Below are 21,912 nucleotides of genomic sequence, written 5' to 3'. Positions count from 1 at the left end.
AGTTACATGTAACACTGAAGAGCCCCAGATACTGAGACCATACACACAAGATGGCTTTATTCTTGCTTATCCTGTGCCCTGCATGGCTCCAATCTGATTGGAATCTTGAGCTGAAGCTGAACTAGCATCTAGAAAGGGAGTAGATGGAAGGAGAATAGTATATTTTCAGAGCCTTGGGCTTGGGCTTGGGGAGTGGGGCAGGAGGGATTTGGGAGGACTAGAACCCTGGGATCAAAATGATGTCTCTGTGTATATATGTATGTGTACCCAGTATGCATGTTATATGGCTGTATGGGTGCATACATTGTGTGTGGTGCAGTCACAGGTGAGGGCAGAAATTCAGTCATTCTAGAAACTGTGCATGTGTATGCGGGTGTACACTGTGTGCCCATATATGTATATGAATGTGCTGTATGCTCCTGTGTGTGTTGTATTGTATGCAGATGTGCACAAATGTGCAACTATGTTCAGTGCGCTTGTGTAATATGGCACCACCATAGGTGAGGACAGAAAGCCACCCACTCTGGAAGCTGTGTGTGTACGTGTGTGTGTGTGTGTGTGTGTGTGTGTGTGTGTGTGTGTGTGTTAGCACTCATGCACCCGCACATGCAGTCACAGATGAAGGCAGAAAGCCATCCACCTGGAAACCAGTGGCAATGAATGGATTGTGTAAGCAAAAGCAGGGCAGCTACCAACTCAGAAAGCGATAGAGAGAAGGACCCCAGGCAATTGAATGTCCTTTGTCTCTCTCCGACTTCGGGAGTGGCTATTTAGGATTCTGCATTATTTTCAATGGATTTTTGTTTCTGCTCGTCATGTGTAGTTCATACTCTGGACAGTTGATCACGTAATCCATAGAGTCAGGGGTATGTGGTAAGAGCCTGGGGTGGGAGGGTTGGAGAATAGATCATCAAGGCCTCAGTCCTTATTAGCCTGAAGTGTCACCATGGGAATTCCCCCTTATCTCCTTTGGAGCTTTGACTTTGTGCCTGTGAAATAAAAGGTCTAGAATAGAAAGAGTCCCTTTCCCCCATATTAATATTCTAAAAATAGATGGCTCCATAACAACCTATTTAGAAGTGAATCAGATTAAAGGCAGAGAACGTGCTATTATAATGACAGCATCAATTCCAACTATAATGTGTGGAGAAGCTAGCATATGTACAATGCAACTGTTTATTTTAATTCTTTAAAAATTCTTACATTTTTATGTGTATGGGTTGTTCTGCCTGCCTGTGTCTCTATGAACAATATGCAAGCAGTGCCTGGGAAGGTCAGAAGAGGGCGCTGGATCCCATGGAGCTGGAGTTACATTAGCGCCATAGGGGTTCTAAGAATCAAATCCTGGGCTTCTAGATGAGCAACCAGCGCTTTTTAATGACTAAGCCATTTCTCCAACCCCTATTATTTTGTTCTATGTGAGGTAATATCCTCTTAGGTTAGTGCTAGCATCTGTGGTCCTGGGTCTCCCCCACCCACTGCAGCAGGGGCTGATCTACTTGAAAGAAACCTTAACAGCTCCTTTGGTGGCTAGGAACATTAAAAATTTGAAATTAATAAAAGGAAATGAGAAGCTAGCAGAGGCACATTTCTTAAGCTCAGAGAAGAAAAGGAAATTGAGAAGAAATTGGCAGCCTCCAGGGACCACTGAGGGAAGGTTCAGATGAATTCTACAGTGAGGGATACAGACTAATTCCACTCTGTGTGTGAATGTGCAGTATCCTAGGAGGCTGCCTGCTCAGCCAGAGGCCCCTGATGTGTCATTAGTGTGGGATCCACAAAGCCAGCACCACCATAATGGGGTAGGTACTATTGCCCACATGAAGAGTCAGTCTGATTGTAGCTCTCAATCTCTGTGCTCCTCTTGACACTACTCTTTGAGGGCTGCCCCATATTGTGAACACTCCTGTTTGTGTCTCAAGTATGTTACACTAAAGCCCTTGTTTCTACTCTTTTTATTTTCCAGAGAGAAAACAGTGCACCCTTAAGGATGGTTCAAGTGAGATTTCCACTACACATCCAGGAAAGTCTTGCCTTGTGTGGACCAGAACACATCCCTGGTTGGAGGTGGCCCTTCTGTCCTCATCACATTCTTGCTAGTCTAAGGTTGTCGCTCTCTGTGCTGAAGTTAGGAGGGTGTGTGTGTGTGTGTGTATGTGTGTGTGTGTGTGTGTGTGTGTGTGCATGTGTGTGCTTGCTCAGTGAGAGGTCAGTGAATGGATTAGAGCCCTTTCAAACACCTAGAATTTGATTGCACTGGATGGTGAGATTCACGGCCAGGTGTGACTGCTACATTCAGCATTGTATATTACAAAGCCCAGTAGCCAGGGGGAGGAATGAGAAGGTTGTCTGAAGGTATTAAGTTCATTTTATATTTGTGTCAGAAGAAATGTTCTGCTGTGGAGCAGATGACCGAGCCGTTAAACACCCCTAGGTCAAAATCAGAGGAAAGTTTACAGGATTGGACACACAGGCCTTTTCTTCAGTGGCTGCAGGATTTCTGCTGGGAGATGCACTAAGCACTTGGTTCTTCCTGTTGTCATTCATGCCATAGTTCCTGATGCACTCGGACAAGGCACAAACCCAGTCGTGGCTTCCCTAGCTGAGCCTGACATTGGGTTTGGCCTTTGAGTCTGAAATATTCCATCCTGAGTGCATGGAATTGTCTGATTTAGATGACTACCTTCTCTTGGTCCATTTGCTGTAGTCAGCACTGAATGGCAGCAATAGCCTGTATTAGTGATGCTGCCAGATTTATAGGTGAGGGAAACCACTGGGTTAGAGACTGATGGACTGTGCAATATGCCTATATGTCTGGAAACTGTCTCTGTTCCATGCATCTCCCTGCCTACCAGAGCTCCTGGCCCAGCTCCAAGTGAGCTTGCAAGAGAACAGTAGCTGATTGGAAACAAAAAATTTGCACTGTAAACTCACCCCACCCCACATCCCTCTGGTTTGTTTAGATCATGGCTTTGCACATTGTGTGAGTGTCTGGAATAACTTCATAATACCCCTAACACTCTAAATCACAGGTCTGGGAACATTTTGTTTGTTTGTTTGTTTTAAAGAAAGACTTATAAGAAAGAGAAGCATGTAAATAGGTACCAATGCTTATGAAGTCATTATTGTTTATGTGTAAAGTATATGTACATAGAAAGGAAAATGGCTCAATGAATGTTAGATAATATCCCACAAACCAAACTGCATTTCTACCCAGCTGTGTTCCTGAAAGCACATGTTTAGCTGGAAGGCTATACTCTCCTTAGATCTCATTGTTTTTATTCAATGTGTCATAAGCACCTTCTTGTCACATGATCCCAAAGTCTGGTCTGAACTTTGGGTGTGGGGGGTGTGCATGTGAGCCTTTGTTACCGATTCTTGCTGCCAGTGAGCATTTGAAGAGCTCAAGCATTTCAAAAGTAAGGTGCATTTTCTAAATCCCAGACTGAACCTTTCACTAAGTGCTGGGTTAGACGGGATTCCCTCCCACATTTGAGCTCTTGCTGCTAGCTCCTAAAACAGGACATCCATGTGCGATGGCACTGCCCTGCTGAAGCAAGAAGAGGGACCCTGACATGTCCCCCAGGAACTCAAACTGTGCCACTGAGGTGTGGGCCTCGACTTCACATTGCATTAAGTTGTCAGCCTGCTCACTCTGTGTGCACGACACAGAATGGCATAAGCCTTTTCATTTGTCTAAACTAGAAATCCACGTAAAACGCAGAGTCCTTCGTGAACAGCCATGTGGTGTCTACTTCGTTTCCATGGTCTAGCGTTCTGTTGCTGAAGGCCTATGGCTGTGACTTAAGTCTCTGCCCTTGCAGACTCTGTAGCCTTCAGGAAACCTGAGTGCCTTACACGGCTTGTAAACACCACCTGAGAGTCGGGAAGGAGGGTGGAGAGTGGCTTTGAGGAACTGATAGTGGATCGGCTCTTGCCATCACTCCGTCATTGAACCCTTACGGTGGGTTGTGTGTTATTATACAGTAATGGATTTAAGTTTAGGCTCAGGAAAATCATATTGTGAATATATGTATCAAAGCATATATTTATTGTATCTTTTCTAAAAAGCTTTATTGTAAACTTATGCAAAAAGGAGCAGAACTTGGTTTCTCATGGCAGAGTGCCAGGCAGTATTTGTGTTCAACGAAGCAATCCTTAACGCACCCCCCTCTAAACACGTGACCTTTCTGTTCAGTGCTAAACAGTATTCCCAGGCTTAATCTAGGTTTGTATGGTGGTCAATTATAAATTTTACACATATTTTTGTATTGTGGTTCCTATAATATATACCAGAGAATTTCTACTTATTTGTAAATTACTGTACAGTTTTAATAAAACTTGTTTTAAATCCTAACTCAAGGTATCTCCATGAGTATTATTAAAGTGTGAATTTATTATCTGTGTTAGCCTTTTCTGTCTTCACCATGTAACCACCAGTGCCTCTTTCTGTGCCAGAAAGGGAATTTGGACCGGCAGCCACATCTAGAGAAACCTAAAGTCGTTGGAAGGACAGCCCTTTAGTCAGAAGAATCTGGCAGCCACTAGCTAAGAGTAGCTACCAGGAAGGTCTCTTCTGCTGGCTTTATGCAATACGTAGCTTGGAGAAGAATTCAAGTAGCTAAGGAAAGGAAAAGAACTTTGGCATCTTAATAGGAACAGCTGGCCACATCCATTGCAGAGGTTCTCACACCGCTGAGGAGTGGATAGAGGTTTACAGGTACACTTAGGAGAGTGTGAGTCCAGGACAGGCAGGAAGATGATGGCCTTGGCTGGCTGACAGGCCCATGGTCTCCCAGTAGAGTGTCCCAGCAACTTACTGTCCCAGCATGTGTTTGAAAGGAGTTGACTGAGTGGACAATGTGAAGGTGGGGGTCTTTTTATTTACAGTCCATCACTGTAGACTCCACAATGACAACAATAATTGTCTGTGACCTTCTGGGGCTGAGGGTGTGTCTGAGAGCACCTCTGCCTTGTCTCATCCCAAATCCTTGGCCTTGGCTTTAGAATAGGCTGTCCTTGCAGATCCTTAGACCCTCTTCTTGCATCGTGGTCCAGTAAGAACGCTCCCATAGCACTTGGAGTAGAACACCAGCTTCATGGCTCTCTCAACACCTCTGAACACCAGCTTCATGGCTCTCACCAGGCCTAATGAGTTTGGGGAAGAAGTGCCCTGAAGGCAAACCACCAAGATTGTTTTAGGACAGTAAGTGCCTCTGGTTCTGCCCAGCTCATTCAGCACCCTCTGCTTTTGGACAGCATCAGCTCAGAAAGGCTTATGTGTGCTCTGGGTGGCGGACACACCATGAGACTGCTGCTGCACGCCCTGGTCCACGTGTCCTGTGCACAGACCTTATGCTGGGGGCTGAGGACACCTGGCCACAAATCTCCCACTCTCACCATGATGGCATCATGTCCCTACGTGTCTGGGAAACCCCTGGATGGGCTCAAATTTGGTGTTGTCTTCAGCTGCCTTGGAAAACAAGGCGCTACCAATGGATGCATAACTTGGCAGGCACAGAGGTCTTCAGGTCCTCCAGCCACACTGGAAGGACCCTGAAGAGCCAGGCATCGACCATTCAGACAACACATCCTGTCCCTGGGGCCCAGCAGGTAGAGGGAGCAGGGAGCCAGGCTGTGGGCTGGCAGCTGTAGACCAGCAGAGTGTCGTCAGTTATGATTCCACTGATTTCTCACCCTGAGTCTCCACCTCTGTCTTTCCTGCCCCCCAGTCCAGCCCTTCCATCTTCATCTCTCTCTGCTTGACTGTTTCTCTCTGCCCCTCCAACTTGTTCTCTCCCTCCTGCCCTAGACTGGTGTGACCTGCCAAAGAACAGTCTACCTAGGCACCACTGTTCCGCGGTCACGTCAGACAGGCTCTTGTGCTCCAACCTGAATCCATTCCTTGAAGATGTCTGGATTTTGCCAGAGATATCAGGCTAGATTCTGGCTCCTGCAGTGCCTCTGCCCAGATGCTAGAATTAGTTTTAAACCCTGTAGCCTGGGTTGCCTCGGGCCACCACAGAACAAGGTTAGGCGGGGCCAGGCTGGACAGGCATCTCTCCTCCTGTCCTTCCGCGAATGCAAACTCCATACAAATTGGTCCCGACAGATCGCAACCCATTCCTCTCCACTAAGCACAGACGGACTTGGGTGTAGTGGTCACCGCCTGTGGCCTCTAGGGTGCTCTTTTGGGAGGAAGGGAGGTGAGGGAAAGGGAGAGAGGGAGAAAGGGAGAGAGATCGCTGGCAAGCTAGCACAAACGAGAGCAGGGAGGAGGGGCCGGGATGCAAATGAAGGTCGATGGGCGGGGCATATATGCAAATGAGTCCATCGGAGCCCTGCGCCCGGCCGGCTCTCACTTGGACTAGCTAAGCTCCGCGCGTGTCTCCGCCGCCCCTTCTGGGGACTCACAACCCGCCCGCGGATCAGGATGTCCTTCCAAGGCAAGAAGAGCATTCCCCGGATCACGGTGAGTCGGGCCCCCGCCCCCACCCCCGCTGCGTCTGGCGCCCCTTGCCCACGGCGGGAGAGGTTTGCAAGCGCAGCCGACGATCCTCCGGGCCCAGCCTGAGTCCCACGCCGGCTCTAGACCCCGGCCAGGCGCCAGCCCTCCCTCTCCTCTCCTTCGTGTGCCGCCAGCTACGGAGAGAGCTCTCCAGGCCGCGCGGAACCCGTTGCTCAGCTGACGCACAGGCCCGGGGCCCACCAGCTCTCCGAACTCGCGGGTGAGGCTTGGAGAGGCGGGGTGAGCGGCCTGCTACCCGGAGCGTAGGTGGCCAGCCTCCCCGAGTCTGAAGTGGGGCAGATGGGGATCAAGCGGACATTGCCCCGGGCTCTGTCTCCAGGATGGCCGGTGGACACCGCCTTTGTTGGCCCCGGGCCTGAAGGCACTCCGATGTCGGATGCTGTTCCTAGAGCAGCCCGTGGGCAGCCTACCCCCTGGACGCGCGGCTTCCGTGTCTTTGGAGCTTTGTCCGAGACAAAGCGATTTAGCCCTGACTACTAGATCTGGTTGGTGCCCCTGAAGTCCCCGAGACCCTGCATGAAGCTGGGTTCGGGCTCTCCACGGGAAGTGAGTACTAACTGACCACTCCGACCAGCATCCCTGTGGCACCCGCTTTCAGGACAGACCTCCCCAAAACAGACACGCAGAAAGCAGAAGGTCAGTGTGTCCACCCAGCCGTCCAGGAAACAAAGCCTTCCCACCGGAGGGAGTGAGGGGTGGCCCGAAGCCTGGGAGGAAGAAAGGGAGGCTCCTGGGATCAGCTGGACCAGGTCAGGGAGCTGTAGGAGATCTCAAAAAGCTCTGGACTCGTTCTCAGCAGCGTTAAGAGCCCTGGAGTCTAATCAGGCTGTTGGGGAGGTCAGTTCCCTAGCCATCCGGAGGGAGTCCTCTCCTTTAGAAAAAAAAAAAAAGTAAAAAACACTCAAAGAGGAGAGACACCCTTCTCATAGGGACCTGAATTAGTTCCTGCCTACTACTCCCAGGGATCCAGGCCTAAGGAGGAGGTACCAGCAACCAGCTGGCAGTGAATTGAGATGGTGATGGCAGGGTCCTGCCTAGTCAGACAGTCCTGTTTATGTTGATGGAGAGGGCCCGCCAGAACCCCCATTCATCTAGATGGGGCCTATTACAGCATTACTTGTTCTCCCAAACCCAGGAGGACTCCAAAATACAAATTCTGGTGCTTGAAAACAGGAGTCTAAATAGGGACCCAGAACTCAAGATTTCTAGCTCAGATTTCTCCTAACGGCTGAATTTTCCTAGATTTTTCTGATAATGGCTAGAACAAGGGGGAAGAGAAAGGGTGTGGTCCATAGTAGCAGGCCTACAAAGAAAGTGGCTGTGGTAGGTAGACCTGGTGACCTCACCAATAGACACTAGTGCTCAGTGGGACTGATCAGTGAGCACCTACAGGCATTTGGAGAGAGACTTAAGCTGCAGCCAGGCTTGGTATGGTCAACAAGCTACTTCGACGATGGGCCAAGTGGTAAAGCCCCTTCAGCTTTGTGGGCCACACCATGTCTGACTCATACTTAAGGACCCCTGGGCAGGGTGGTTTCATGGACATGAATGAATCTGTGAACTTCACCTGTAGACGTTGAAATGTGGATTTCATAAAATATTTACAAGCCATTCTTTTCATTTTCTCCCCCAACCAATATAAAACTTGAAAACTATTTGTGATTCTGGCCTGTACAGGCAGAGGGCTGGGTGGTATGGGCTGGGCCATAGATGCCAGGCCTTTTGAAGACTGTGTGGTGGTGGTAGAACAGGAGAACCCTGAGAAATCAGCCCAACACTCTGCTGTTGGTCAAAACAATACAAAAGACCCCCCTCCCCATCCTTGTAGGCTCACAGGGTTCTGTTTGACACACTCTCAGCTGGTTCTCCTGGTCTCAGACTGACGGTATAACATAGCTGAAGCTGGCGAGGAGGCCACACGGGTCACAGGAATTCTGGCCAGGCTTCCTTGTTTAGTATAGAGTGCTGTCCCTGGTTAGTTCACAGGGGAGTGTGGCTCAAGATGGGTAGGAAAAGGACATCAGTAGGTCTCCCCTCTCACATGCGGGTCTGCATGTGCGTCTTCGTTTCTTGTGTTTCCACTGTTCTCCACCAAAGCTAGGCCATCGATTCTGAGGTCCATGCAGAGTTCATCTGCAGTTTCCACTTTCTGCCTGACTCGTTTCTCCTGGTTGGTCTTAGGAATGTCTGTCTTATGGGACAAAGAGCAATCAGAACCAATCAGATTCCATGCCTCCGTTTTTCTGAGGTTAGCACACAGGGAGCTGCCCTTGCCCACAAACTCTTCATCCATGTGAATGTCTTCACATTGCATCAGAGCCTGTGGCCATCTGATCCACCCCTGCTCCCGTCCTTCACACCCATGGCCTCTCTATCTGTTAGTTCTGCCCATCAATTCCCAGCACCCCCATCAAATCTGCCTTCTCATGCTCATGTCCATAACACTGACCAAGAGCCTCTCCCCTTCCCTGAACAACCTATGAAGTCACTCAAGCCGCAGCTGTGCTCTCTTAATCCATTTCTTCCTGACAGCCCACGTGATCTCTGTATTAGCAGAACTAATCAAGTGCTTCTGCCCCCAGTGTCATCCCATGGACCCCAAAACCTTGCCCAGCTCTGATGCCAGCTCTTCCTCTTGCTCTTCCCCTTTAGTTGTAGCTCTCATGTTCTGAGGCTTAAAGCTAACCCAAGCACCTTCCTGCCTCAGGGACCTTTGTACAGCTGCTCCCTAGCCTGGAACAATCCCCCCGACTTCTGCCACACCACACTAGTTCCCCAGAAAAGCCCCGTGATGCTCAAGGTGGTCCAAATTCTTCTCACCCTATCTTTGTGCTCTTCTGTCTGTTCCAGTTTGATGACCTGGGCCTTGGAGAGTAGTAGAGGCACACTACCTCCATCTGTCTGTCCCTAGGCTGTAACCTCTGGAGTCAAGACTAAGATGTCTGGCATCCTATCTGCCCCAATCTTCTGGCACCACCATGGGCCTGTAGCAATTCTGGTATACCAGCTTGGCTCTGTTAATTGCCCACCTAGCTTTGCCAATACAGGTGGGAGGGAAGCAGGCAGGTGCAGATTGAGAACGGTGAGGTCACCAGGTCTTCCCTTAGGCAGGTCTTCTTTCTGATGGTCAGATGGAAGGTTTCAATGTAGCAGCTGCTTTGCCATACTTTCACCAACACAGCTTTGCCCTGCTGTTCCCACTCAGTCCCCCTCCCTGCCACCTTCAGCATCTGCCCAACAGTAGTTTGTGCCAGGGCCATGTTGGACACTGCTCTGAGCACCCTGTTTGGAGTACTGCAAACAAACCTTTGGAGCTGGTTCTTTTTTAAAAAAATAATTTGTTTAACTTTATGTGCATTGGTGTGAAGGTGTCAGATCTCCTAGAATCAGAGTTACAGATGTTCTAAACTGCCATGTGGGTGCTGGGATATGAACTCAAGACCTCAGGAAGAGCAGTCGGTGCTCTTAACCACTGAGCCATCTCTCTGGCCCTGAGCTGGTTCTTAATGGCTACAAAACGCATCAAAATGTTTCAGTCATTCTAAGGTAAGAAGTTGCTAATGGTCCAGAAAGTCTCTGTCAGCACCCTCTCTTTTGTCTCTTGTCAGAGCGACCGCCTTCTCATCAAAGGGGGGAAGATTGTGAATGACGACCAGTCCTTTTATGCCGACCTGTATGTGGAAGATGGTCTGATTAAGTAAGTTTCTACACAGGGGTGTGTGTACACATGTGTATGTGTGAATGTTGGTTACTTGGCACCCAGGAGCCTGCTTTGGGGTGAAAACCATGCAAATGCTTTCTTTTCCAAAATCCTGACCCTGGGCACAGTCCTTGAGGCATGATAGTCTTACCAGAAAACCATGAAGCCTTGAAGAACACAATGGGTCCAGTATCCATGTATCCTTATATTATCATAGCACTTAGACAAGTCTGGGCTCCTGCAGATGAGCAGAAAAAACTGACCTATTCACGCCTCTGCTTTATGTGTCACAGAGCTCCAGTATGGGTCCATAGACACCAAACAGGGACTCCAGTTATGGTCAGTAGACAGCAAGCAGGGACTTCAGAGGAGAACAGGAGGAAAGCCATGTTGGCACAGCACTGGGCCCTACACACTGTCCTCCTGAGATAGTGAGTTTTATTCTCTAGCACCTGGGCAGGCGCTTTTTTCTCATGGTCACGTTGCCAGGCCCTCACTTCTTAGAGCCACTGCCATGGAGCATGTTCGAGTTGTGATCTGAGCTCTCTGTGAAGTGACAACTCTTTTTGTTGCTTTCAGACAAATTGGAGAAAACCTCATCGTCCCTGGGGGCATCAAAACCATTGATGCTCATGGCCTGATGGTATTGCCCGGGGGAGTTGACGTCCACACCCGGCTGCAGATGCCTGTGCTGGGCATGACCCCAGCTGATGATTTCTGTCAGGGCACCAAGGCGGCCCTAGCAGGCGGGACCACTATGATACGTGAGTGTGCAGGCCACTTGCCAGGTAGTCATGAAAACTTGGATAGCACAATGGTTCTGGCTCCCGTGTATATTTTTGTATTATCACAACACTTAGTACAAGGCTGGGTTCCTATAGATGCTTAGGCATGCTGGGACAGTGCATGGCCCGTTTCCTTGTTGCATGAGGTGGTTTTTCCCAGTTCTGTTTCTCTATTATATCTCCATCTAAAATATGCTGAGCACACTCCTGCTGTCCCTGCTTCTCTTTCTGGGCCAGTTGCCCTGGCTAGCTCTAGGATGCTGATGGGTTCTGGATAAGCAGATGTGTGCCCACTTACTCCTTCCAGGGGATTGGCTGCTGGCCAGGAACTGGGGTTCAGAAATACCAGTGCTCTGAACCAAGAGAGCTGAGCCTGAACCTTGCCTCTAATGTCTGTTTGCAGCAAGTTCTTGCCTGTGCTAAGCACTGAGGTTGTGGTGTTTGAAACAGGACATTTATACTACTCTGTTTGAACTGCTCCTGTGCACATCTCTATATATGGTCTCAATATTATGACCCCACATACTCACGCTGTATACCTTCATGGCAGGAGGAAAGGCTCTCTCCTTTCCTCTAGAGGCTGGGGATAAAAGATTTACCACACAAATTTCTTGTGCACTTGGAACACAGTAAATGCTGTCCTAGCTGCTACCAAGGAGTACAGTTTTGAAGACTCCAGGCACTCCACAGCAACACTCAGCCATTAGCTTGGTTTGGTTCACTCTGTCACAGACTGAAGGAAAACTAGCAGCAAGGCAGGCCACCTCAGGCTCCTGCTGCTCAGGTGCATGTGGTGGGCCAGGTGGGCCACCACAGCTGCAGTGTTAATATTACCTGTTTGGGAGGTGTCTCCAGAAACACAAATGGCATACACACAAGGCTGAAGCATAGGCTATGTAGGGCATGTGCCCACTCCCAGGGTCCTGGCTGGTGATCTGAGTGATGAACAAATGCGGTGGGGGTACAGGGGGTCTGGCATGGAGGTGAAGCAGCCACTGGTCCCTGAAGTGCACCATTTTGTTTTAGTAGTCAGAGCTCTCTCCTGACACATCCCAGGATTGGCCAGTGAGCAGTGTTTGTACCTTGGGATGGGAAGGAGACAACACAGTGGCCATGTGTAGGAATGCTTTGTACTATTTGGGGCTTGTGGAGTCAGTGAGACCATGGAAACCGACTCAGTGGAGGAAGTTTTCTAGACGAGTACATGTCCACAGGGCCACACTGTGGACAGCTGGAAACCCTGTCACTGCTGTTCCTGGGGAACCAAGGTCTGAAGGAAGAGGGGTGGTTTGAACTTGGGCTCCCCTCTCAGAGCTCTACTCAGAGGCTGGAGGGACATGGGACAGAAGATGCCTGTGAGCAGACAGGGGCACATGGGACAGAAGATGCCTGTGAGCTGACTGAAAGAAGAAAGAAGGTGGCAGGACAGGACCTCCCTTTGCTGTGTGTTCCTCAAGTCCCACCGTGGTCTCCAGAATGTGAAACAAATTCCCCCTTGGAGACAATAGTGGGGCACCCTGGCCAGTCTTGGGAGCCTGGCTGAATGTGCTGCCCCTCCACAGTGGACCATGTGTTTCCTGAGCCTGGTGTGAGCCTGCTGGCAGCCTATGAGCAGTGGAGAGACCGAGCAGACAGTGCAGCCTGCTGTGACTACTCCCTACATGTGGACATTCCCCGCTGGCATGAGAGCACCAAAGAGGAGCTGGAGGCCCTAGTCAGGGACAAAGGTGAGCGGCAGTGATGGTAGCCAAGGATCACTATGCCTACAGGCAGACGGGGGTGGGGGGGTCCCTTCTAGATCCCCTGGGATTTGCTGCAGTCTGCCAGCCAGATCCGAAGGCAGGCGTTTAGGAATTGAGTTGGAGAAGAGTCACTCAAAGTCAATTGTGCTTTCAAAGACTCTGAACGAGGAGGGACTATGCCATGAACACATTCTGTAATTGGTCTTTCCACTGAAGCTGCCCTGACCATGCAGTCCTTGGCTCTCTGTTTTCTAGAAAAAAGATGCCCAGAAGACAAAGAAGTAGCCACATTTACCATCACTTGGGTTTTTCTCCTAGGAGATTCTTTTAAGCTCTGTGTTGAAACTAATTCAAGTGTTAATAAAGATTGGCTCCATTCTATACAATCGTCCTAAAGCTAAAACCACACCAGATTTCTCAGTGGGCTTGACAAAAAGTCATACAGTGCTGAATGCTTGCCTTGTCACTGTCCCATGTGATGTCTGTAGCTCTCAGACGAGCACACTCATAAGGGACACTGCTACCTGTCTGCTGTCACCCCAAGGCTATCTCCTTTAGGTCACAGTTCCCAGAGAATGGCAGTCCTCACACTGGTGCCCTTTGGAGCATAAGGCCCCACACCTACTCCACCTGGGTATAGTGGAATCTGCTCTCTAGGTAACAGTTAGACTCCCTGCAGTCTCTCTGAACCAGGGGCCTGCAGAGCTCACTCTCCCTGTCAGAATTGTCTTCTAATCAGAATTTGCCATCAGACATCACATGCAAGTCATTACCTGGGAGGATGGCACAAAATGACTCAGTTCTCCTCAGTGTTACCCACATTGTTCCTTTCTATCCAGCAAGGGGGACAGGGCCTTTGGGCTGGGTGGGATTGGCCTGCCTTTATGCCTCAATGGACCATCATAGGTCCTGGTCCTGGGAGGTAGGCAGATTCTGGTTGTCCAGGAGTTGGGAAGGCTCAGCCTTGCTCCTGACTGGACTCCAATATTGTGGACATCAGCCCCTCTTCCTCCTGTGTGTCTGAGGTCTCAGCCCTGAGACTTGCCTGCCCCTCTCAGAGTGTCATAAACATTCACAATGAGCTTGGTATAGTGAAGCAGGACTCAGGACCTGTAGGCAGGTGATATGACAGATGGCCCAAGAGAGGCTACCCTGGCATGCCAGCCCTGGCTGCTTTTCCTGAAGAGAGCACATGGAGCTTGGACCACAAGCCAATTCCACTGCTCTGTGTCGTGTAGGAGTGGAGATCTGCATGACAGGTGGTGGTGGTAGTAGGTACATTCTTACCTGCGTGGCCACTAGGTGAGCAAACAGCCCCGAACTCGAACAGCAGTGAGGGAATGACCGGGGCATAGCCACCTCTGTCCATGGGGCCTGACTTATTGATAGGGAAGGTTTGCCTGTAGGATGCTGTGCTATGTTATCCAGCAAAGCCTCTGTGGGAGAAATGCCCCATCTCTGGGCTCTTCTCCCGGTGTCTGAGCCCCTCTAGCCTCTTTTCTAGGTGTGAATTCCTTCCTGGTCTTCATGGCATACAAGGACAGGTGCCAGTGTACCGATGGTCAGGTGAGGCCAAATTCAAAGGGAATGAACAAGTGGGGTGCCTTGGGCTGTTGTTGGGGAGAGCACCCTCCAAACACAGGACTCTGTCTGCCTTCCTTACAGATGTATGAGATCTTCAGCCTCATCCGGGACCTGGGAGCCTTGGCCCAAGTGCACGCAGAAAATGGGGACATCGTGGAGGAGGTGTGAGAGGCTATGCTGCCCCCATCAGGGTTGGCTGGGTGGGTCAAGCTGATGCCTAGTAGGTGAGCCTCAGAGGGCAGGCAAAGCTGGGTAGAGACCTTATGAGAGCTGTGACCTCTGTGACACTTGGATGGGAGGAAGGGAATATTAAGTCAAAGGTCAAACAACCCATGAGTTAGAGGGTCTTTAAAGGACATTGAAACTACAACCTGGGTTCTCCATGATGGTCACAGATCTTACCAAAGTACCCATGCCAGTCCCTTGGGAGATTACAGTGTGACAGCAAGGGCCAAGAAGGGCAAAGGGGGACTGATTATCTGCCAATAGCCTGTGCCTTGAGCTGGCCTTCCCCAAGCCGACTCTGGTATGTGTTCTTTGTGGTTGCTCTATTCTGGGATGTTCAGGGGACCAGGACTATGCTTAAGGTATGGGGCTTGCCGCCAGGCACCTCATGTCTGGAGCTTGGGATCCTTGGGACTGGAACAAAGCATCCTATTGATCATTTAGGAACAAAAGCGCCTACTGGAGCAAGGCATCACCGGCCCTGAGGGCCATGTCCTCAGCCACCCAGAAGAGGTAAGAATATTCTCTGCTCTGTAGAGAATACCATTTTTGCCCTGGCCCTGGGCTAAGTTGGTCCTGCTTCATGGCCTGTTCATCCTATCCTCATCTTGGGGGCTTAATGCAATGACTCTGCCTGCCCAGTATCCATGTCAACCACTTGTCACTCCACAGCCCTTACTTGAGGCAAGAAGGCAGTACACATGGGCCCTGAGAACTGTGTGGGTCAACCCAGATTCTAGATTCTGAGCCCTAGGCTGGGCCCTTGCTCCAACAGGGATGGCATGCCTCTGGTGCCTACAGTCTTATAGGTGATCTTTGGGTGCCCCAGAACTCACTTGGTCAGGAAGTCTCAAGGCTCTTTGTGTTCTGATTGCCCCTCCCTTCACCGTCTTCAGGTAGAGGCCGAGGCTGTGTACAGAGCAGTCACCATTGCCAAGCAGGCCAACTGCCCACTATACATCACCAAGGTGATGAGCAAGGGAGCGGCTGACATGGTTGCCCAAGCCAAGCGCAGGGGTGAGTGCCAGCGCTCGCTTCCTACATGTTCCTATCCTCCCTGAGCTCTGCTGACAATTGAGGACCTCTAAGTGCTAAAGAGGAAAGACCCAGTAGAAAAGTGGGCCTCTTCGTGGTACACCTGCTTACCTTGGTACTAGGGTCACAGGCTCAAGGGAGGTTTAAGAGCCCTGTGTCCCCATGAGGGATGGGGCTGGACCTGAGTCTCCAGCATTGTTAGAGTAATAACTGCCTGCTAGGGGTCCTTAGCAAATTGGGGCCCTGTGTATCTGTTCCCAGGTGACCCAAAGGCAGAATTCTCTGAGTAGGTATCCAAGAGGGATTCTCAGTTCCACAGCAGGGCTCACATATTTGCTATGGGTTCAGGAGCTGGGGTACACATTCTGAGGGCTGAGGGGCTCCATGACCCTCAGCACCTAGACTAGATAGAGGCAGACGCCTATGTTCTTGCAGGTCCATAGCTGTGGTTGCCAGGGGCTAGACTGTGTGACTCACAGAAAGGCTGTGAGCTCAGAGGGCCAGAGATGCCCCAGAAGTCACCAGGGCATCGGAGAGGGCCAGGATTGGGGCATAAGACAAAGGTCATGCATAAAAGGGGCAGCATGTTCAAAAACAATGCAGGATCTGGCATCCATTTCCCCACCCAGTCTCATAATGAGACCTCATTTCCTAGCTCTGCCTTGAGACTGTGAAATCCCTGGGGTGGAAGTAGATGTGTACAGGGACAAGTTTTCTTCCCAGAGATTGGCACAGAAACCCACTGTGTTTACAAGGAAGAGGATTGGTTTAGCAGAGCCTGCAGGGCTCACCCAGGAGCCATACTCCTCCTTCCAAGAAGTTACTCTGCAGCAGGAACAGTCCCCACCCTGCTCTGAGCCTGGTGCTTTCCCATTTACTTATAGGAACAGCCTCAGCCTAGTTCTGAGCTCTGGCACAAGGCCTAGGCCTGGGACTCAGAGCCTCTGAACTGACAGGTTTAATTGGTTAAGTCCTGCCTTGTGACCCAGCAGCCTGATCCCCAACAGAGATTGTAGGTATGGAAAGGATCATTGTCTCAGTCACCACACCTCCCAAAGAACCACCCCACAGGGCCAGTGACTAGTCAGGGGCTCCAGAAAAGAGGACAAACTTTCCCTGGCCATGAAAGCAAGGAGCAGAGAGGTAGCAGTGTGAGACCCATGCTGGGCTCTCCTAGTAGGTGCAGGTTGGTGGGTGTCTGCCATGAGCTTTGTTCACTTTAGGGGTGGTTGTCTTTGGAGAGCCCATCACTGCCAGCCTGGGCACGGATGGCTCACACTACTGGAGCAAGAACTGGGCCAAGGCTGCGGCCTTCGTCACTTCACCCCCTATCAACCCAGACCCTACCACTGCAGACCACCTCACCTCCCTGCTGTCCAGGTGAGCAGCCACCCCACCAAAGCTCAGGTCAGCCTGAGGCCTCCAAGCCTGTGCTTCCTCCAGACACCTCCAGAGGAATCCCAGGCTTCTGCAGGAAAGAGTTGGGGAGGTACAAGGCTCTCTGGTCCCAGCTGGGGTTCTGCACCCTACACCCTGCTCCTGGCCCCTCATGAGTCTGTCCATGCCCTCCATATTATGCCCACGTTGTCCATTCTATCCCTTCTCTACTTAAGTGCCAGCTCAGATCTCTCTCATAGCCTTGGCTGGCTGCCTAGGAGGCCGGAGCTGACCCAGCTATGGCCAGTTCAGCAGGGCCAGCCCCTGAGCCATTCTGACCCTGGCTTGTTCTCAGTGGGGACCTCCAGGTGACAGGCAGTGCACACTGCACCTTCACTACCGCCCAGAAGGCCGTTGGCAAAGACAACTTCACCCTGATTCCGGAGGGTGTCAACGGTATAGAAGAACGAATGTCTGTGGTCTGGGAGAAATGTGTGGTAAGTCGAGGCCTGGGGGCATGTGGGTGTGGCAAGGGCTGTCAGCAGCATGCTGTGGGAGGAGCCTACCACCAGAAATGCTCACGAGAGAGATGGGCCTTATCCCTTCAAGCCTGAGCTTAGCAGTCCACAGCACATAGATTCTACTCAGGATGATACTATCACATCTGCGGATTTCCCTCCCTGGAGGTTAATATCATATCCATCACCCAGTGCACCCTAAATATGTAATTGTTATGTTAGTGATAACTTCAGATTTTTAAAAAGAATTCATTATAGCCTGGCAAAGTGGTGTAGGCCTGTAGCTCCAGCACCCTGGAAGCTAAGGCGGGAATATTTAAAGTCAGCCTAGGCTACACAGCAGAATCTTGTCAGGAAGAAGGAAGGAAAGAAGGAAGGGTAAAGGAAGGGAGAGAGAGGAGGGAAGGAAGGAAGGGAGTATGAGGGAAGGGAGGGGAGGAGGGATGAAGGAGGGAGGGATAGAGGAAGAAGGAGGAAGGAAGGATGGAATGCAGGGAGGCAGGCATGTGGACAGGCAGGTAGAGGGCAGGTCTCCCTCCTTTGCATCCTGGCCCCGTCTTGAGATCGATCATCCCTCTGCCACAGCTACAAACCAGGGTGACTGTCACAGTGTTGGTATCAAAGAATCGTCATTTATTCGCAGAGGCAGCTAGAAATGGGGTCGTGTCCACAGGAAAAGTCACACCACTGGTCACTGTCATTGGTGCCCTGTCTGGGTAGGCATCCACTGTGTTATTGCCATGGTGAGGTCATGGCTGGAGCCCCTCCTGATCTTGGGATACCCCATGACATCTGTAGCCCACCCTTCCCCTCAACTGGTTCTTTTGCTTCTCAGGCCTCGGGGAAAATGGACGAGAATGAGTTCGTTGCTGTGACCAGTACAAATGCTGCCAAAATCTTCAATTTTTACCCCAGGAAGGGGCGTGTGGCTGTGGGTTCTGATGCTGACCTGGTCATCTGGAACCCCAGGGCCTCGAAAGTCATCTCTGCCAAGAGCCACAACCTGGTGAGGATGCCTCCCTCCTCCGCAGGGCCTAGCAGGACCTGCTGCCCAGAGGGGTCACCAGGATAGGTGGGTGGCAGATGTCACCCTCAGTGTGGCTAAGTTGGTAGCCTTGACCTGTCCAGAGCCACATCTGTTGTCCCCAAGGGTGTGTGACTGGGTCTGTTCACCCATCCTACAGATAAGGAGACTGAGGCAGAGGGTGCCACACCTGCCTAGGGAAGGACAAGTGACCCCTCAGTCCCTTCCCTTTGACTTCATAAGAATCTCATGACTAGGGGTGCCCAGTCAGTTGAGGGTAATTCCTTTGGCGTGTCACTTGTCTGCCTCAGTTGCCTTTTTTTTCTGGGTGGGGCCTAAGCACAGCACCTGCAGGTTACCTGTAGTGCTGGCCAGCTTGGGAGTCAGGGCTGAAGGAAGTTGCCTCTGTGGGCCTCTCTCCAGAATGTAGAGTACAACATCTTTGAAGGAGTGGAGTGCCGAGGAGTGCCCACAGTGGTCATAAGTCAGGGCAGAGTGGTGCTGGAAGACGGGAACCTGTTTGTCACTCCAGGGGCTGGCCGCTTCATTCCCCGGAAGACGTTCCCTGACTTTGTCTACAAGAGGATAAAGGCTCGGAACAGGGTAAGAGGCTGACCTGGGGTGACAGGACATCAAGTGGGTGGCAGGCGTGGAGTTCCCAGTACAGTTAGTGAGCTGTGGAGTGAGGTTCTGCCTCCTGGCTGATGTGGCTTTGGAAGGTACAATGGAAGCCATCACTTGCCCAAGGACTGCTGATCATTGCCTGTTGTAGGGGAAGTTGTCAGGAGGAGGCCATTGGCAGGCCTGGTCCCTCCTGTGCCCATCAAATGCCTACTCGGGGTGGTGGCGTATACCTTTTGTTACAGCTGTCTATAGGAAATATGGTTATAAACCCGTTTATGACCACCTCCCTGAGTGAATTACCATGAAGATGCTAGTACATTCCAGAGCACACCACCTGATCTCCACTCTGTCTCTGAGGAGGAGGGTGGGATTGGAGACCCTAGGAGCCTGTAGAGGACAGTTTTGTATGAGGAAGGTCCAGTCCTATTTGCAGAGGGAGTGGAGATACATGGTAATGGAAAATGGTTCAGTCCTACCTGCTGTCATCTACTGTGTAGTGACACCCCTCCTCCCTTGTCAATGGGATCTAGTCCTCTGGGGATGGCTCAGGCCAGATTGTCAAGTAGGCCTACAAATCCAGAGGGAGGTGCCAGCCAGGAGCACAGGCCCGCGCAACTTCACTCCTTGGGACATTGGTTCATACTGGGGCCCTGGGAAATGCTTTGGCTTTGGTAGTCCTTTTCAGGGCAGACAGAACCTAGAACCTCACTGCATATTGCTTCCTGACTGCAGTTGGGACCTGTATCCGATTCCAGTTCCAGATGGGGCTGCTTTGCTCTTAAATAGCCTTCCCTGAACAGTTTTGTGACTGAGGTTACCTCTCTCTCTCTCTCTCTCTCTCTCTCTCTCTCATCTCTCTCTCTCTCTCTCTCTCTCTCTGTGTGTGTGTGTGTGTGTGTATGTGTGCACATGCGCGCGTGCATGCTTTCGCACAGATATAACCATGTTTGTTGGTTGATTGATATGTGGGGAGAGCATTGAGGAAGCTGTGTGAAGCTGTGTGTGCTCCTCTATTGCAGGGGATCATGGGATTACTGAGCTGGGACAAGCTGGGGTGTAAAGCAGACAGGCAGGGTACTGCCTTCCATCAACTTAACTGACTAAACTCCCAGCTCTCTTGACCCCACAGCTAGCAGAGATCCATGGTGTGCCTCGAGGCCTGTATGATGGGCCTGTCCATGAGGTAATGTTACCTGCCAAGCCAGGGACTGGCACACCGGCTCGTGCATCCTGTCCGGGCAAGATCTCAGTGCCACCTGTGCGTAACCTGCACCAGTCGGGGTTCAGCCTATCTGGTGAGTTGGGTCTGGGCATGGTGTAAGACGCTTTTTTTTCCAGCGTCTTTTTTTTCTGGTCTAGCCAGCGACCAGAGTACTCTAAGCTCAGCTGGGCACTTGGACCTGTACACACACAGGGCAAACCCCAGGGGTAGGCCTGTGGATAGCCGGTATGGGTACTGTAGAGTAGGAGGTACTGACCTTAGTGAAGGGCCTCATTTGGGGCCTTATGAGGGGCACCCCTGCTATGGAAGCCCATTTGTGTCCTGAATTTGCCTTTGGGGTGCTGCTGAGATGAAAGAACCGGCACCTTGAATCAATCAATCTTGGAGAGTAAAATGTTCAGTCTCCATGGGAAGAGAGGTGTCACCCCTGTGGGGGCCCAAGTTAGAATACAACTTCCTCAGCTCCATAAGCTGAGACTCACTAGTGAAGTATGAGGCATGGGTCTGAGCTGTGTCCTTAGCCACTTGAGGACACACTAGAATATATCTGCCATGCTGACCCAACAGAGTTGGCTTTTACTAACTGAGGGGCTTCCCAGTCCCCCATCTTGCTTGAAGACCAAAGTCAGACTCTCCCCACCACTTTCCTCACCCTTGAGTGTGAGCTATATTACTATATTGTCATTGCTCTATCATGTCTCTGCTTGGGATGAAATAATAGTTCCTGGTCACTTGGTGATGTAGGATCAGGGGGAAGTCCTTCAGAATCCAAGGTCGTCTTGAAGGAGGGGCAAGCTCCTGCCATCACAAGGGCCCACACAGACCAAACAGGGCAGGCTTCCTGAAGGGTTGGCCTTTGCCTTCTTGTCCCCACAGATTGTAGGGTCTTTGCCTATACTTTTCAGCCTTTACCTATACTAAGCAGCCAGCCTGGCCACCTGACCTATCAATTGTGGCTTTGGGGAGAAAACCAACCCCGGGTGCACATTTCATGAGGTTGCATGGATACTTTGTGGTCCTGGTTTAGTGGGTGCAACCAGGCACATCTACCTTCCCTTTTGGATGGAAGGAGAGTCTGTATCGCGCCCCCCTCCCCATCCTCCTTACCACACTTACTTGCCCTTTCCTCAGGGTCTCAGGCTGATGATCACATCGCCAGACGCACAGCTCAGAAGATCATGGCACCCCCTGGAGGACGCTCCAACATCACATCTCTTTCCTAGACTTGGGCTCTGGCAAGCTGGTGCTTTCCCCACTGGCAGGGTGTGGGGAGCACTCACTTCAGTTAGCTCCTTCCTTTGTAGATGTGATTGTGAAAGGTGCTCAGCCTTGCCCTCCTTGCCCCATAAACTCTCCCTTTGGAGTCCCAGACCCCACTATGAGGGACTCCCTCCAGAGGGCTGAATCCAGTTCACTGCCAGAGAGAGAGGACAGGCATAGCAGTGAGCAGGTGCGTCTTGCCCACCTGCCCTCACCATGAAGACCTGCCATGAGAGCTCTCCGCCTCATTCCAGGGTCTGGGACTAGGCAGGGTGGGCATTTGCTGC

At 51.0% G+C, this 21,912-nt stretch overlaps 1 protein-coding gene across 1 annotated transcript; it reads left to right on the top strand.

The window, feature by feature from the left end:
• The first annotated feature begins 6,433 nt into the window (after positions 1-6,433).
• Positions 6,434-21,588, top strand: Dpysl4 (dihydropyrimidinase like 4). The gene is made up of 14 exons (XM_027409075.2): positions 6,434-6,472; positions 10,138-10,226; positions 10,809-10,993; positions 12,577-12,741; positions 14,261-14,322; positions 14,422-14,502; positions 15,010-15,078; positions 15,462-15,582; positions 16,824-16,980; positions 17,333-17,474; positions 18,331-18,501; positions 18,943-19,122; positions 20,273-20,438; positions 21,497-21,588. The coding sequence occupies exons 1-14, from the start codon at positions 6,434-6,436 to the stop codon at positions 21,586-21,588; spliced, it is 1,719 nt and encodes a 572-aa protein (XP_027264876.1).
• Positions 21,589-21,912: the final 324 nt, after the last annotated feature.

The sequence above is a fragment of the Cricetulus griseus genome, chromosome 3 (genome assembly GCF_003668045.3).
Source record: "Cricetulus griseus strain 17A/GY chromosome 3, alternate assembly CriGri-PICRH-1.0, whole genome shotgun sequence".
Classification (NCBI taxonomy): Eukaryota; Metazoa; Chordata; class Mammalia; order Rodentia; family Cricetidae; genus Cricetulus; species Cricetulus griseus.
The sequence above is the reverse complement of the archived record's forward strand: the minus strand, read 5'-3'. Positions and strand labels throughout refer to the sequence as shown.

Excerpts from the sequence above, each read along its gene's own strand:
- Dpysl4 (XM_027409075.2), top strand. The coding sequence starts at position 6,434 with ATGTCCTTCCAAGGCAAGAAGAGCATTCCCCGGATCACG. Across the intron at positions 14,323-14,421 it reads GCCAGTGTACCGATGGTCAG|ATGTATGAGATCTTCAGCCT; the intron begins GTGAGGCCAAAT and ends CCTTCCTTACAG. Across the intron at positions 15,079-15,461 it reads TCCTCAGCCACCCAGAAGAG|GTAGAGGCCGAGGCTGTGTA; the intron begins GTAAGAATATTC and ends CACCGTCTTCAG.